Here is a 15148-nt window from a genome sequence, read left to right as displayed (position 1 = left end):
TAGGCTCAACTGCATGGGCTTCTTTCAAAATTAGCCCCAAACCACCAATGTAGTATAAAATGCAGAAGAAATACTTTCCTCAAAACCAGAATACTATCCCCGACCTAGTGGTGTGTTTTCGGCATTAAGGTCAGCATTAGTTTCTGTGCTGTCTTCTAAGCATTGGAGTAAATACATAATCACCCTGATTGGAGTCCATTTCAATTTGTATTGATCTTCAGCATTGAAGAAAAATCAGATGTCTCAGTCTGTCCTTTTGAGTTGGGAACAGCGGAAGCTTTTGTGACACTATGTGTGACTAGTACTATTGTTCCCCTTCAAAACAATGGCTAAATTTAAAATGAGACATTGGATTTAAAAAATAAACGTCAACATTTTTAAGACCTTAAAAATCATCCTTCAATTAGGTTTTTCCTAACTTAAAGTTTATAAATAATAATGTAAAAAAACAAACAAACACATTAAGAAAAAGCACCCTTCAATAACCGGCCTTGCCTGTGAGTTTTCTTTACCAAGAAAGATGCCTATAAGCCTCACATCCCTTTCCTGGGGGACACATTTTCCCGCAGCACAGCTCTGCCAGAGTTTCTCTCCGGATCACAAATTGTGCAACATCACATGTTGCTACAGAGCCGGCTTGATATAGTGTACTTAGTTTTCATTCACTCCTGGGAGTACTTCTGACACCAGCAGGGAAATGCATAAACGTTTAAGCTGATTTCTTAGAAACAACTGTTTTGCAAATAAGTTAATAAAACACTCTATCCCTTCTCTTGTTTATGTTAGCTACCGCTTCTGGTTATTAGGAGGCTTTAGGTGTAAGTACATGCAAATCATGGTTCCTATGGCCTGTGTACGGGTCCTGAGGTCTGCGGTATTTCAGTATCCCTTCAACCTTTGCAGGATATGTTCCTGGCGTTTGAAGGTAAGTGGCTTTTAGCTTTCATCGCTAGAATGCCTCTGTTCTACATAATGCTGTGCTCTACTTGTCCCATTGAGACTACATATTGCAATAAACCGAGAGTCACAAGGAGTTGCAATGGGAATCAATCCTGGTTCTCAGGATATTGCATTGTTAGGCTGCTCTTCCTCTTCTGTATTATGATCTGTTCCTGTAATTTAGTAGTTTTAAAAAAAACCTGGACAAGGAGAGGTGATTGGTGGGGGGAGTTAATTTGGAAAAGCTGACTCCTTTGAAAATCAGTATCAGTGTGAGTTCAACATTAAAAAGACTCCTAAGTAAACTGAGGTTTCCGAGGTAGAAACAGTAGTTGCTGAAGCCTCAGAGATAATAAGGTTATGTAGACTTGCCAAGGGACAGCGATTTCAACAGTAAGATTTTACAGTGCATGTTATTTTATCTGCTGGCACATTGGAAACATACTTGTAATTGTTTACTTTCATTATTACTACTATTTATCATTTGTGTAGCGCTGCCAGACTTAAGCAATGCTGTACATTAAAGAATTAACAGCCCATTGAGAAAAGATAAGTAAGGTTTTGTATTTGTCCTTAATTGTATATAGTGCAATCAAGCACCTAATGTTTAGTGCTCAAATGGAAGATTTAAGTGCCAACTCAGGGGTAAATGGCAGGTGCCTAAGTGCACTTAGATGCCGTGTTCTAGAGATAACTGCAAAGGGGGTATTCACAGGGGAGGGGCATGGATGGATCATAGGCATTCCAAATATTTGCTTTATTGAATACTGTCAGGTGCCTAATAGCTGCATTTTGCCACACCTGTTTACACCTGCCATAGGGCAAGCATAAGTGGTGGCGTCTAAATTTAGTTGCATAATTACTGACTTCTGCTGGTGTCCTATAGATAAGGTGCACACATTTGTGGTAATAGCATACTAGCTTAGTACCTAGACTCTGGGTGCCCCAGCTTTTAGCATTTTTATAGACTTGCCACCTGACTGTGTAGTAACTGCAAAGCCTGTGTGCTAGTTGTTGGGTATGTTCACATTATCTTTCTGTATAGTTACTGTACAGAAAACCCTTTACTGTGTGTTGAGTTTGGATGCACTTACTGACTCCTTTTTAGGAGGTGCTATTTGCAGCAGTGACACTGTGTAGTAAATATTATGTGTTAACTACAAGGTGCAATACACACCCATTTTCTAACATTCTAGGAAATACAATTAGTATGTGCTATTATGTCACTGTAGAAACTCTTATATCTTGGCATCCCAAGTCCTCTAAATTTTCTTCACACTTCTACTTCTAACCCTCTGTTGTAGTTCCTTCCTATTTCTCCTACTGTAAACTGCATCGAGCTCTACGAACCTAAGGATTAGATTAGATTAGATCATGGCTGTGCACTAAGTTACTATGTTATAGTGAAAGGGGCCTTAAGTCAGTTCTATGAGGACTTTCTCAGTTTGATCCAAATAATTTCTGGTGCGCAGCAACTGGAAAGTAGATTGAGCAAGAAAAGACCCTCATTTGGATCTTTTGCAGTATGTTTTCATGCTGTCTTTAGCTCGCTGAGCATAAAATCACACACCCTGACCTTCTATACAGATATGTGTCTCAAAGACTGATGGAGCCCCTGGATTATTTATTTATTCATTCATTCATTCAATTTTCTATACCATTCTCCCAAGGGATATCAAAACAGTTTAAATAAATTTATTCAAGTATTTCTCCCTGTCTGTCCCGGTAGGCTCACAATTTAACTAATGTATCTGGGGCAATGGGGGGATTAGGTGACTTGCTCAGGGTCACAAGGAGGAGCATGGGTTTGAACCCACAACCTCAAGGTGCTGAGGCTATAGCTTTAATCACTGTGCCACACTTTCCCTTTAGCTTTGGTTTTACCTCGGTAGGGAGATTATGACTCTGGGCTCATGGGAGAGGTAGGTACTCATAGACTTATGAGCAAACTTAGTCTGTGATAAAATGTATTTAATTAATTACATGGTACACTGATCTCTCAAATATCAGGCCTGGGCATGATTGTTTGTAGAATGATTGTTCTTATTCCACTGCATTCTTGGAATTTTACATTATTATAAACTGTACGGAGCTCGTGGTTGTGATGGTATATAAGAATTCTGTTTTAACTTAACATTATCTTAACTCAGGGTGGGGTACATAAGAACGTAAGAATAGCCTTACTGGGTCAAACCAATGGTCCATCTTGCCCAGTATCCCGTCTTCGCGGAGGCCAATCCAAGTCACAAGTATCTGGCAAAAACCCAAATAGTAGCAGCATTCTATGCTACTATCCCATGTCTGTCTCAACAGCAGACTATGGCCTTTTCCTCTAGGAACTTGTCCAAACCTTTTCTAAAATCAGTTACATTAACTGCTCTTACCACATCCTCTGGCAAAGCATTCCAGAGCTTAACTATTCTCTGAGTGAAAAAATATTTCTTCCTATTGGTTTTAAAAGTATTACCCTGTAACTTTGAATGTCCCCTAATCTTTGAGTGTCCCCTAGTCTTGATACATTAAAAAATCAATCCACTTGTACCCGTTCTACACCACTCAAGATTTTGTAGATTTCAATTATATCTCCCTTCAGCTGTCTCTTTTCCAACTGAAGAGACCTAACCTGTCTAGTCTTTCCTCTCCTTTATCATCTTGGTTGCTATTCTTTGAACTTTTTCTAGTGCCACTATATCTTTTTTGAGATAAGGAGACTAGAACTGAACGCAATACTCAAGGTGAGATTGCACCATTGAGCAGTACAGAGGCAGTCTTGTTAACCATCCCTTTCTAATAATAATTAGCATCTTGTTTGTACATTGAGAGGAAGGCTTCAGCTTATTGTCTATGATGACACACACATCCTTTTCTTGCCCTTGACTCTACACAACCCCCACCCCTGCTGAGGGGAGTGTAAGGGGGGTTGGGTGAAGTTGGGAAAGGGTGGGCATCTCTCCCACTGTGTGTGTGTGTAGAATCCGGGGCACTGGGAGAGTTGTCGGGGGGATGGGGGGTGGATAACGGTAGGAGGTAGTGGGTATCTCTCCTGCTGTGAGGCTGTGTGTGTGTAGAGTCGGGGGCATGGGGGGAGTTGTTTTGGGGTTGGGCGATGGCAGGAAAGAGTGGGCATCTCTCCCAATGCAGGTGTTTTTGTGTGTAGAGTCGGGGGAGCTGGGGGGGTGTTGGGCGACAGCGGGAGAGTGTGGGCATCTCTCTCGTTGCGAGTGTGTGTGTGTAGAGTTGGTGGCACAGGGGGAGTTGGAAGGTGTTGGGCGACGGCAGGAGAGAGTGGGCATCTCTCCTAATGCCAGGGGTGGGTGTCAGGAAGTTGTGTAATGTGGCAGGAGAGAGTAAGCATTTTTCCCATTGCCAGGGGGTGTTGGGAGGTTGTGCGATGCAGCAGGAGAGTGGGCATCTCTCCTGCCGATCTTTGATTTGTTTTTTTTAAAAAATGCGGGTGTATTCTGCACCTGTGCTGGATCGCTACCACCAATGACTCTTCTCAAGTAAATTTAGCGAGCCTAAGCTTTGCTCCGTGAACCTTATTTGCATGCGCTGTTTTTGGAGAATGACTCATCTTTTTAAAATCGTTGATGGCTTCCACAGCAGTTCATTGGTTTTTACCTCGAAGCTTTGAGAATCTTCCCCTAAGTTAGACAGAGTGACGAGGGATGAACTGTGGGCTAGATTCTCAAAACTTTGCGGTAAAAACCAATGGGTCACTGTCATAGCCGTTATTGTAGTGATTTCAAAAAGGCGAGTCATTCTCTAAAACCGCACATGCAAATGAAGTTGGTGGAGAGTAGCAGAGGTTTGCTAAATTTACATGTGCCCATCGCTGGTGATAGCCATCGGCACATATGCAGAATAAATGCACAACCCCCCCCCCCCATGTGTCAACACAATGCTTGCTTTGTGGGAGTCAATCAAGGAGAAAAGATGAGGAAAACTCGCAGAAGGCATGCTGTTTCTTCCCGGCAATGTGCTGGTGCACGTCGTGACAATCACAGGCTGCCATCTAAAAATGTGGGTTTCAGCAGCTGAACCATCCACCCTACAGTCCTCATCTGGCTCTCTTGGATTATTTCCTGTTCTGATTTTTGAAGAAATCTCTCCATGGACAGGAGTTTTCAAGTGATGAAGATATCAAGGAAGCTGTGATGTTCTGGTCTGAAGGTCAAACTGAAGAATTCTTTTCAAAGTGGTTAAAGTCATTGCAGGAAAAGTGGATGAAGTGTATTGAGCTATCAAGGGGCTATATTGAAAAATAAAACAAAATTTTTTTTAATGTTTAAATATATTTATTAAAATTTCAACAAAGTGCCAGCAAATAATACAGAAAATAATGACATAATTCTCACATATGTGCACAGAATAAACCCCTCCCCCAGACTTCCCCCCTCCATCCCCCCAAATCCCACAAACTCACAAACCAACAGCATTTCAAGAGCAAAGAAAAAAGAAGAGGAAAATCATAAGTTCAAAAGTCTACTGCGTGCATGAGGAGTAAGGTCCATCCAAAAATGTTCCCAAATTGAACAAAAACGATGGCCAGGTCTTGTATAAAGGTCACCAAATTGCCTACGCTCCAGAGAGGCATGTACAATCATCAATGATCTCCATTGGATGTAAGACGGCGGATCATTGGACAACAAGTTATTCAAAATGGCTTTCTTACCAAGAAGCATCATCCTGGCAATAAAAGCCCTTTAGGTTTCGGGGATGCAATGATATAATATCCAAAAAGTGCTCTCGGGGCTGGCGTCCATCGCCGGCCCCACAAAGAACAAAATTTTTTTTAAAACTCTTTTCTTTCCTACTGAGTTAGATAAACTATTGAACACCCCTCGTACCTCATGAAAGACTCCTGAGAAAATCAGAAAGTCATGGAATAGGAGGTTTGGACAAGTTGCTGGAGGAAAAATCCATAGTCTGCTGTTGTGACAGACATGGGCTGGTAGCATGGAATGCTGCTACTATTTGGGCTTTTGCCAGGTACTTGGCCTCCGCGAAGACAGGATACTGGGCTAGATGGACCATTGGTCTGACCCAGTAAGGCTATTCTTAGTTAAAAGTATAACTATAACTAGTTAAAAGTATAACTAGTTAAAAGATAGATTAAGAACTAGTTAAAAGATAGAAAACAGAGAATAGAGTTAAATGGTCAATCTCAGTGGAAAAGGGTAAATAGTGGGGTTCCTCAGGTGTATGGTTTTTTTTAAACATAATTAACAATGATATAGAGATGGGAATAACTAGTGAGGTAATTAAATATGCTGATGAGTCAAAGGCTCAAATTAACTAAACCTCCAAACCGTGCACGATCCGTTTTCGTTTGCATGTCGGCTGACGAATTCAGTAAAGACGGCATGCAAATGGGGATGATCATTAACATGCCCCCTACCCACTGCCAGAGTGATCCACCCCCATGCGCACACCCTGACAGTAGTGACAGGAGAAGCAGCATCCTGTCACTGCTGTCAGGGCTCAGCCCTGATCTCTCCTGCCTGCCCTGCTCTGTCCAGATCTCTCTTGCCTGCTCCCGGACTCTTCTGCTCTCTGCCGCTGTTCCCTGCAGTGCAAGCCCGTGGTTTTAAAGTGGGCCTGCATTGCGGGGAGCGGCGGAAGAGAGCAGGAGAATCCGGCGAGCAGGGAAGAGAGATCGGGCACCAGCCCGACACACCAGCCTTGCCCGACACCCCCCCCCCCCCAGGCCCCGATCTCTCCTGCCTGCCCTGCTCTGCTGCATTTCCCCCCAGAGAAAAAAGCAGCGTTTCAAAAAAATAAAAATAAAAAATGCTGCATGCAGCACGGCACTCACCCCCCCCCCCCCCGACTGGCACGGCCCACCCCGGCACCAAAAAGTTGGGGGCAGAAGGGGTGCTCAGTCCCTCCTGCTCCTAGGCCTCCCACCTCTGGCCCACCCCTGGTTGACCCAGGCGGTCAGGCCCAGCCCACCCAATAGCGGCACTGGGAGGAGCCTCCCTGGAAGGAGCCTGAGGTGCCTCAGCCAGTCAGTGTCTTAGGCCTCTCCCCGTGCATCAGAAGATGCGCAGGGGCAGGGCCTAAGGCTGCTATTGGGCGGTGGGCAGCCAGAGCAGCAGGAGCCAGGAGGACTTTCTGCTGCTCCTGAAGAGTGGCGTGGCAGGAGGGTCCGGGCACCCCTCCTGCTCCCAAAGATGAGGGAGCCTTATCGCAAGGAGCAGGAGGGACCAGGCCCCCCCTGCTCCCAACTATTTGAAAGGTACCAGGGAGGGTGGGCCGGGCCCGACTGCCTGGGCCGACCAGGGGTGGGCTGGGGGTGAGAGGCCTAGGAGCAGGAGGAACAGAGCACCCCTCCTACTCCCAACGTTTTGGTGCTGGGGGTGGGCTGTACCGGTCGGGGGGGGGGGGAGGGCGAGGCCCGTGCTGCATGCAGCTTTTTTTTTTATTTTTAAAACAAGATGGCAGAAGGGAGTTGGTATCCCTTCTGCTTTTTTCTCCCGGGGGGGGGGGGGGCACATTTTTTTGACAGGCCTGCCTGTCTTTTATTAATTTTTTTTTATGGGGCAGATATTTTGCGTGTGTAACACATGCAAAATATCTGTGCCATGGAAAAAAATTAATATAAAGATAGGCAGGCCTGTCAAAAAATCTGCAGACCTACCGACAGGTCTGAGCAGTCAGGTTTGTCAGTAGTAAAACCCGACTCAAAATAGCCAAGCAATTGTTAGTAAATCAATTGCTTGGCTATTTTGCATGGTGTTTTGCTAATTTGCATGGGAGGATCGGGATCGACTCGCTACAGGCTTTAATGAATGGGGTTGGAGGGAAATTTGGTCGCAAAGGGCTCGCAAACCGATCGGTTTGCTTAGTGAATTTGGGCCAAAGTTGTTAAGTTATAAAAAGATTGTGAAAAATTGCAAGAGGACCTTGGGAGACGGCATCAAAATGGTAGATGATGTTTACTGTGAGCAAATTCAAAGTGATACATGTGAAAAAGAAGAACATGAACTATAGTTGTATGATGCAGGGTTCCACATTAAGAGCTTTAAAACTTTTCTAGATTTGAATATATGACATTGCTGCTATAACCCTCTAGAAACATGTATCTGTCTGTCATTCCCTTAATGGTCCCCTACCACCTTTTATCCCCCCTTTGTGTCTGTCATAATTAGATTGTAACCTCTTCTGAGTAGGGACTGTCTCTTGCATGTACAATGTACAGCGCTGTGTGCCGTAGAAATAATAAATTGTTGTTGTCTTTATTTACAAAAGGGCACAGTCAGATCAATAAAATAGATTTATATTTAAGTTTCTTTATATTCTCATCCTTATAGTTTCCATATTGTCCCCTTTTTGTGTTGGGGAGTATGGTTGGAATATATATCTTCACACAGAATGAGGGAACATAATTCAGCCTAGCAATTATATAAAGCAACTAGTGTGTATTTTATTTTTTTCCTTTCCTGCTGAGGGTGTGACGTATATTTATAATAATATAGAAAATCAGCCTCAAAGACTCAACAAGCATAGAACACAACTAAAAACTCACTTTCTGTAGGGAAAAAAACTGGCAGCAGTATTTAAGTAGTTTAGCCATCAGCCCTGCCCGCCCCCAGCCAGGAAAGCAAAATTATATGCAAGAAAGGTTCTCTAAACTAGAAAAGGCAGGGATATCAAAAACAAAAAGAGAAGACTTGTCTTTATAGAAAAACCAAACTAAGCAAAAGAGTAGAACTTATCTTAAATATGTAGGGAGTCTTTCTATTCCTGCTTCACAGAGTCTTTTCGTGCCGAGCACTGAAACAAAATGTTACACACTGAAATCCTTCTTCCTGCTTCAGAAAGTCTCTTCGTGCTGAGCAATGAAGCAAGATGTGCCACACTACAATCCTTCCATTCTACAACATTTCATTCCCAGCTGGACTTACTTTCAATTATAGTCTCCAACTATACAGTTTCTCATTAAGTTTTTCAAAAAAACAAAATAAAGAAAGAAAATAGACAAAACAGGAGACTTTTCTTTAGTTCATGTAGGGAGGCTTTTGTTCCTGACTCTCTGTGCCCATCACTTAGGCAATTTGTGTCACATTGAAATCTTTCCAGACTGCAGCATTTCACTCTTGGTTCTTGGCTCTCAGCTGAACTTACTCTCAACTTGCTTCAAAAAATCCTTGTTTGCTATAACCATACCATCTCTAATTACAGTCTCTCATAAAGTTTTGTTGGTAATACAAATCATACAGTCTTGACAAGGGCCACTTGTTTCGCGGGAAACCCAGCTGCTTCAGGAGATCCAAAATAGTCATACAAGGAACAAACCTTTAAAAAGGGCCTTGACCAATGATGTATCTTTAGCACTAGATAAATTAATCCAAACCTGTAATTTTTAAGAATATAATGTATTGGGCATAATGGTTTGAACAATAGCAGACTGAGAATTGGTTTGAACCCATTGTGTCTTTTTGTGATTTAATGCAAGCTACTTGTCTGAGGTACAAATTTAAAGACCTTCAGTGACAGGAAAACTTTGCTGTATCTAAATGTAACTCACATTGAGCTACAACTGAAAAAAGACATGAGCTAAATCCAGAATCCCTTACCTGCAAGGATTACACCTTTATTTTCAGCCAGCCGTAGCATGTATGTAGGAGAGACATTTTCACTGTTTTGCGAATTTCTGTGAAAGAGTTGCATTGTATAACAGATTACCTTATTATATGTCAAATCACTATCCTTTCCTATTATCTGCTTATCTTACTGAGAAGTGGTATTCTGAGTAGTAATTGAAGGCTGAATGTCTCCATTCTAGGAAATTGTATTTCTCAGAATTTGCAAAATGATTCAATTTCAGATTTCAATAGATGTAAGTTTTCTGCTGATTACAACCCAACTCTAAGCTGATAGACTTTTAAAGCTGTTTTGAGAGGTCGTATATAGAAGTGGGTCAAAACAGCCAAGAAGCAAGCACTGACTAATAGGAACAAAGAACTGAAAACACTTCATAAATAGAAGTGCTCTAATGTAATTCTTAAAGTGTTGATGTCTAAAAGAGAGATCTCTAATATCAGCACATAGGACACACAGAAAAATCTTTGAAATATTTGCAATAGAAATTTTGTAAAATTTGAACTTTATTAACTAGAATGCTCAGAGTTTGAAATCCAGCCTTCTCTCCCCTTCCATTCTGGAAACTCATTGGCTATCTCTTGTCCAGTGCCTTTCAGAGCTTATTCTCTCCCCCACACCTCATACCAAAACTTCACTTGGGCAGCTTAGGGCCTTCCCATTGGCTGGATTGTGGCCCCAATCTCTGCTGGTAGAGACACTAAAGCAGGTTCCGTCACATGGTTGACATGGGGGCATGGGGGGTAATGAGAGAGGAGGGTAGGAGAACTGCAGATAGAGGTTTTACACTCTGAATAATGTCCAAGCATATTGGCTAGCCAAGTGTTTGTAATGTGTGAAAGCTACATTTGTTCAAAAAGGCATTGAAAGCATATCTATTTGAACAAAGTTAAGACATTGACTAAACACAGCTATAGGTCTTGGCTGTTAAATATTACAATGCCTGTTGGAACAAAAGAGAGATTTGTTTTTTTACCTTTGTTAGTGATTGTTTTTATTATTATTTTTAATTATGTATATTTTAATTATCTTCCAAGAACATTTGGGTTGTGTGGAATATAAATATTGTGAGTAAATAAATCTGTAGAATCCTGAAAAAAGCCAGATAGTTGGCAGTCCTAACCTCCTGAATATATCTGACAAAGCTACCTAAATATTTGGATCCTAAATATGTTTGCAATCTGCAAATGCCTTCATCTTTCAAGCCTAGATGATCAGGGGAAGGGAGTGAGACTTGATATACCGCATTTCTGTGATTACAATTAAAGCGGTTTACATATTACATACAAGTACTTATTTTTTACCTGGAGCAATGGAAAGTATGATCTGTAGGTTTTACAGTGGAATTAAAGAAAATGAAATACACCTCTGAGTTAGCAGACGGCTGTTCATCATAATTAAGGAATTTAAAAGTAGAAGTGGTTATCTGGTGTAACAAAATTGACAGAAGCAGACCGGCACTTTATAGACTAAAACCAATTTATCGAGGCATGATATTTCAAAGGCCAGAGTCTACTTCATGAAATGCATGAAGTGAGATTTGGGACATGGGCACATATAAAGGATGGTGTATTGGAGGGGGGGGGGGCGCTAGAGAGCGCAGTGAGTGATGGCAGCTTGATTACAGAGCTCTGGCAAAAATACAACTAAAATCAATATTTCAACGGCAATAAAACTCATAATTTGCAGCGAAAACAAAATCAAGTAAGACCTAAAGATGTCGACTACAAAAATAAACAAGCGGCACAAACTGGAACCGGCTTCACCGAGTAAAAAACCCGAAGATAAGGAGGAGGCCGACATGATTCAAACGGTTCTCACTGAAATACGCGCCATGCGTGATACGCTTAATGAAACTAAAGAGGAAATCTTGGAAATGCGGTCAGATCTAACTGCTTTAAGGGCTGATTTCTCACAATTAAAACTACAGATGGATGAATTGGAGGCGAAACACACTGGAACACAAGCCACAGTTTCCACATTGCAACATCAAATTAAGCGCGTAGCGCAGTTGGAAAAAGAGTTGGAAGAGACGAATCTGCGGTCCCATAGAAATAACTTAAGTTTCCTCGGGATTCCGGAGGGCCGGGAAGGGTCAGATCCACTTAAATTCATGGAAACACTTGTACCTAAACTACTTGACATCAAATTTGATCGTGATTTTGAGCTGAACAGGGCTCACTGAGTACCATCATACAGGCCCAGTAATGCTCGTTTTCCAAGACCTATTATTGTGAGGTTCCTGAGATACTCGCAACTCATGGAGGTAACACAAAAAGCGAAAGCTAAAGCACTACTCAAGATGGATTCAAACACCGTATTAAAAGTGCCAGATCTCAGCAAGAACACAGCCCATCAACGTAAGCAGCTGCTTGCCTTTTGACCTAAGCTCTGGGAGATCAAGGCCCAATTTGGTATGCTGTATCCCGCCACCATGAGGGTTACCTTCAACAATGCGACCAAAAACTTCACCGACCCTAAACAACTAGCGGATTTCCTAGAAGAACATCAACCGACCAGCATAGATCGTGTTTAAATAATGTTATACCTGCAATCTGGTTTTGAGTTTTACCACATGCGGCTCTCCTCGCCATAAAAGTTTGTTAGCGTGCTTCATGTTTTCAATTTCTATCACCATGAGTAAGCTAACCTCAGTTTTCTCTCTTTTGCTCTCCTCCTACACTCGATTTAAACTGCTACTAGTAAGCCTGTCGATCGCTGGAACTATATATGACAGATATCTCCTACTTTTGACCACACTCGATTTAATACTTCTTTTCACGGTTATTATAATTTCCAGCACAGGATCTCCTCTTCAGCTTTTGTGATGCAGCTGTAGTAAGTCGGTACTTTGAAAAGACTACATATGAATTGCATATTATGTTATCTTTCTGATATTCTGCATGGTTATTACTTTACATTTTTTACTGAGCAGCTTCTGACATTCTTACTTAAAATCAATTGGATCAAGACAGGCAACCCAGGATTCTTTTATATGAATATATGAATTGTTTATAAAACGCTATAACATATTGTCTCTTAATAATTAATTTGCAGTGAGTGCACCATATTTCTCATCCTCTGGTGCTCTGAATAATATCACTAAATATGAATTTTCTATTATCTATATATAAAAATGTTTTTAACTTGAATGCAACTTGTACAATGGCATTGACTACGCGGATTTTTATTTTGCACGTGTCTATAATATTAATTTCTCTTCGGATATTTAAAGTGCCTATAATGAAATAGTCATAGCCCTACTACATAAATTATAGTTTAATATCACGTCGCTTATATAAATTGTTTTTCAATGCATTTTAGAGTCCTTTAATTATAAACTGCATTTTCATACTGTCATCAGTACATCTTTTTTATAAATTAATTATTACTAATAATTGGGCATATAAATTTAAGCTTAGATCTCAGGTTATAATAATATAAGGGATGGTCAATAATCCAAATGATATCTGCTTTTATTTCTTTTCAGTTAATCTGTTCTAATCCTGTGGACTGTATCATAGACATCAATTGATTTTATCTAGTTTCCTGCTAATAATATTCATTTTATAGGAATTAACTTTCACTTGTGGTCTCTGCATCTTTACTGTTGATGTCAGATTTGTTTCACTAGATCAATGTTACTAATATTGAATTTACAATTAATTCTATCTCCATGTACTTCGTGTTTTAGATAATATCAGTCAGTGAATAATAATGTTTCTGCAAAGGGCTTCATACTATATCTAAATGGAATGTTACTACTTTCTTATACATCTAATGGCACTATATGTCGCCTTATTCTTATATTAGACAAGTATATTTTCACAATAGCTTACATAAGCACACCTGCTATCACTTCTTGATCTGAATTACATACTAATAACGTGTGCTTGTTACCTTTTATGAGTGCTTTAACATTATATTTGTATGATTTCACACTTTATACTCTACACTTACCATGTTTTTTCTCTTTACTGATGTTATTGCGAAATACAATCTCTTTCTATTTAGGGTGACAATTGCTGTTATTTATTAGGATTTATGTTTAAATCACAACTATAAATTTCTTGGCTAAATCTTGACTGGCCCATGTGGAGTATTAGTTAATTAACTCTACACTTATGGTTGATGTTGTCACCAAAACATGAAGTATGACCGTATATTTTATTTTCATATGCTGTGACTGCATATCCTGAAAATTCATTATTAGATTTGTCCTTAACTCTGTTTCTATTACATGATTATCGGGATGGCCCAATCCATTCTCAGATTGCTATTAACATATAAGAAACTTCATGTTATCCTCCTGTTGTCATTTTACTATGTTTCTTTGCAAACATAAGGTTAACTGCGTATTTTTTTGCTATTGAATAATAGATAAGTCAGTCTTTTTGCCAGTTTTGTGATTGATCTGTACTCATACGCTCTCTACCCGTGGAGTTTAACTGTCTTGGCCCATTCCCTCGCCTGGACAGTGCTGTAGTGCGCCTGGATGTCATGGTTACCCTAATCTTGGCTATTAACACTTTAAAAATTTGTTATTCACAAGCAGTTGCAAGCACTTTTCTCACCTGCAGCCCAAAGTGTCTAATTCTACAGATTAGATTTTTCACCTTCAGATGTTAAAAATATTATCATTAAATGTCAAGGGTTTTCATAATCCGATCAAACGGGAAAAGATATTAGATCATATATCGAAGAAATCTCCGGATATAGTCTGTTTTCAAGAAACCCATCTAAATACCTTAGAATCAGCCAAACTGAAAACCAATTGTTCCTTACCAGTTATAGCATCACTGGCGTTGAAAAAAAGGAATGGAACTGCTGTATTGATAAGGGCTAGACCAGATGTTCAATTACTTTCGCAATCTACTGATACAGAAGGTAGATGGATCAAAGTTAATTTAATGGTAGGTCAAACTCCACTATCCATAATAAATGTTTATGCCCCTAATGTGGATAAACCAGAATTTTTTAATGAGATTATGTTAACACTGTTAGAAGAAAAATCACAAGCACATATCGTGGTTGGAGACTTTAACCAAATATTGGATCCCATCAGTGATCGTAAATCAACGGCGTCTCATAAACCCACACATTCATGGCAGAGTTTACACAACATGATCAATCAATTAAAATTAGTGGACGCCTGGAGGCTTATGCACGGTGATGATAGACAATATTCCTTCTATTCTCCTCCCCATAATTCCTACTCAAGAATTGACTTCTTTTTGGTGCGTAATAATCTCGTGAACAAATTAGCATTCTCAGACATACATGAAATATCGATTTCAGATCATGCATTAATTGAATTATCACTCTCAGATCTGATTGTAAACAAAAAAGGAACACATTAGAGATTTAATAACTCACTTTTATTAGACCCTGATTTCATGACTCAGACAAGAACTGCGATACAAGAATATTTTCAGTTCAATAAACCTGAAGATACAGGGTGGCCCTGTTTATGGGATGCTTTCAAAGCATGTATCAGGGGCGTTGTCATATCATATCAAGCTCGAAAAAAGAGAGAACTTGAAAAAAAACTTCAAGAACATGTCAAAACTATAAGAGATTTGGAATCTTCCCATCAAACCAA

General features: G+C 40.4%; 1 protein-coding gene across 3 annotated transcripts in view; it reads left to right on the top strand.

Annotated features, from left to right (window-relative positions):
• The first annotated feature begins 534 nt into the window (after window positions 1–534).
• The window catches only part of NUBPL (nucleotide binding protein like), a 139775-nt gene continuing 125161 nt past the window's right edge, over window positions 535–15148 (top strand). Inside the window, exon 1 of one of the 3 annotated variants that reach the window (XM_033953030.1) lies at window positions 535–925. Coding sequence is in view for 1 of the 3 variants with exons in the window: in XM_033953028.1 (XP_033808919.1) it covers window positions 827–925 (99 nt within the window). In the remaining 2 variants the exon portion in view is untranslated. Of the gene's footprint in view, window positions 926–1215; window positions 1333–15148 lie in introns of those variants that run through there. The other 2 variants (XM_033953028.1, XM_033953029.1) reach the window with 2 other exon arrangements.

This window comes from Geotrypetes seraphini, chromosome 7, assembly GCF_902459505.1.
Source record: "Geotrypetes seraphini chromosome 7, aGeoSer1.1, whole genome shotgun sequence".
NCBI lineage: Eukaryota > Metazoa > Chordata > Amphibia > Gymnophiona > Dermophiidae > Geotrypetes > Geotrypetes seraphini.
This window is presented reverse-complemented; position numbering and strand designations above follow the sequence as displayed.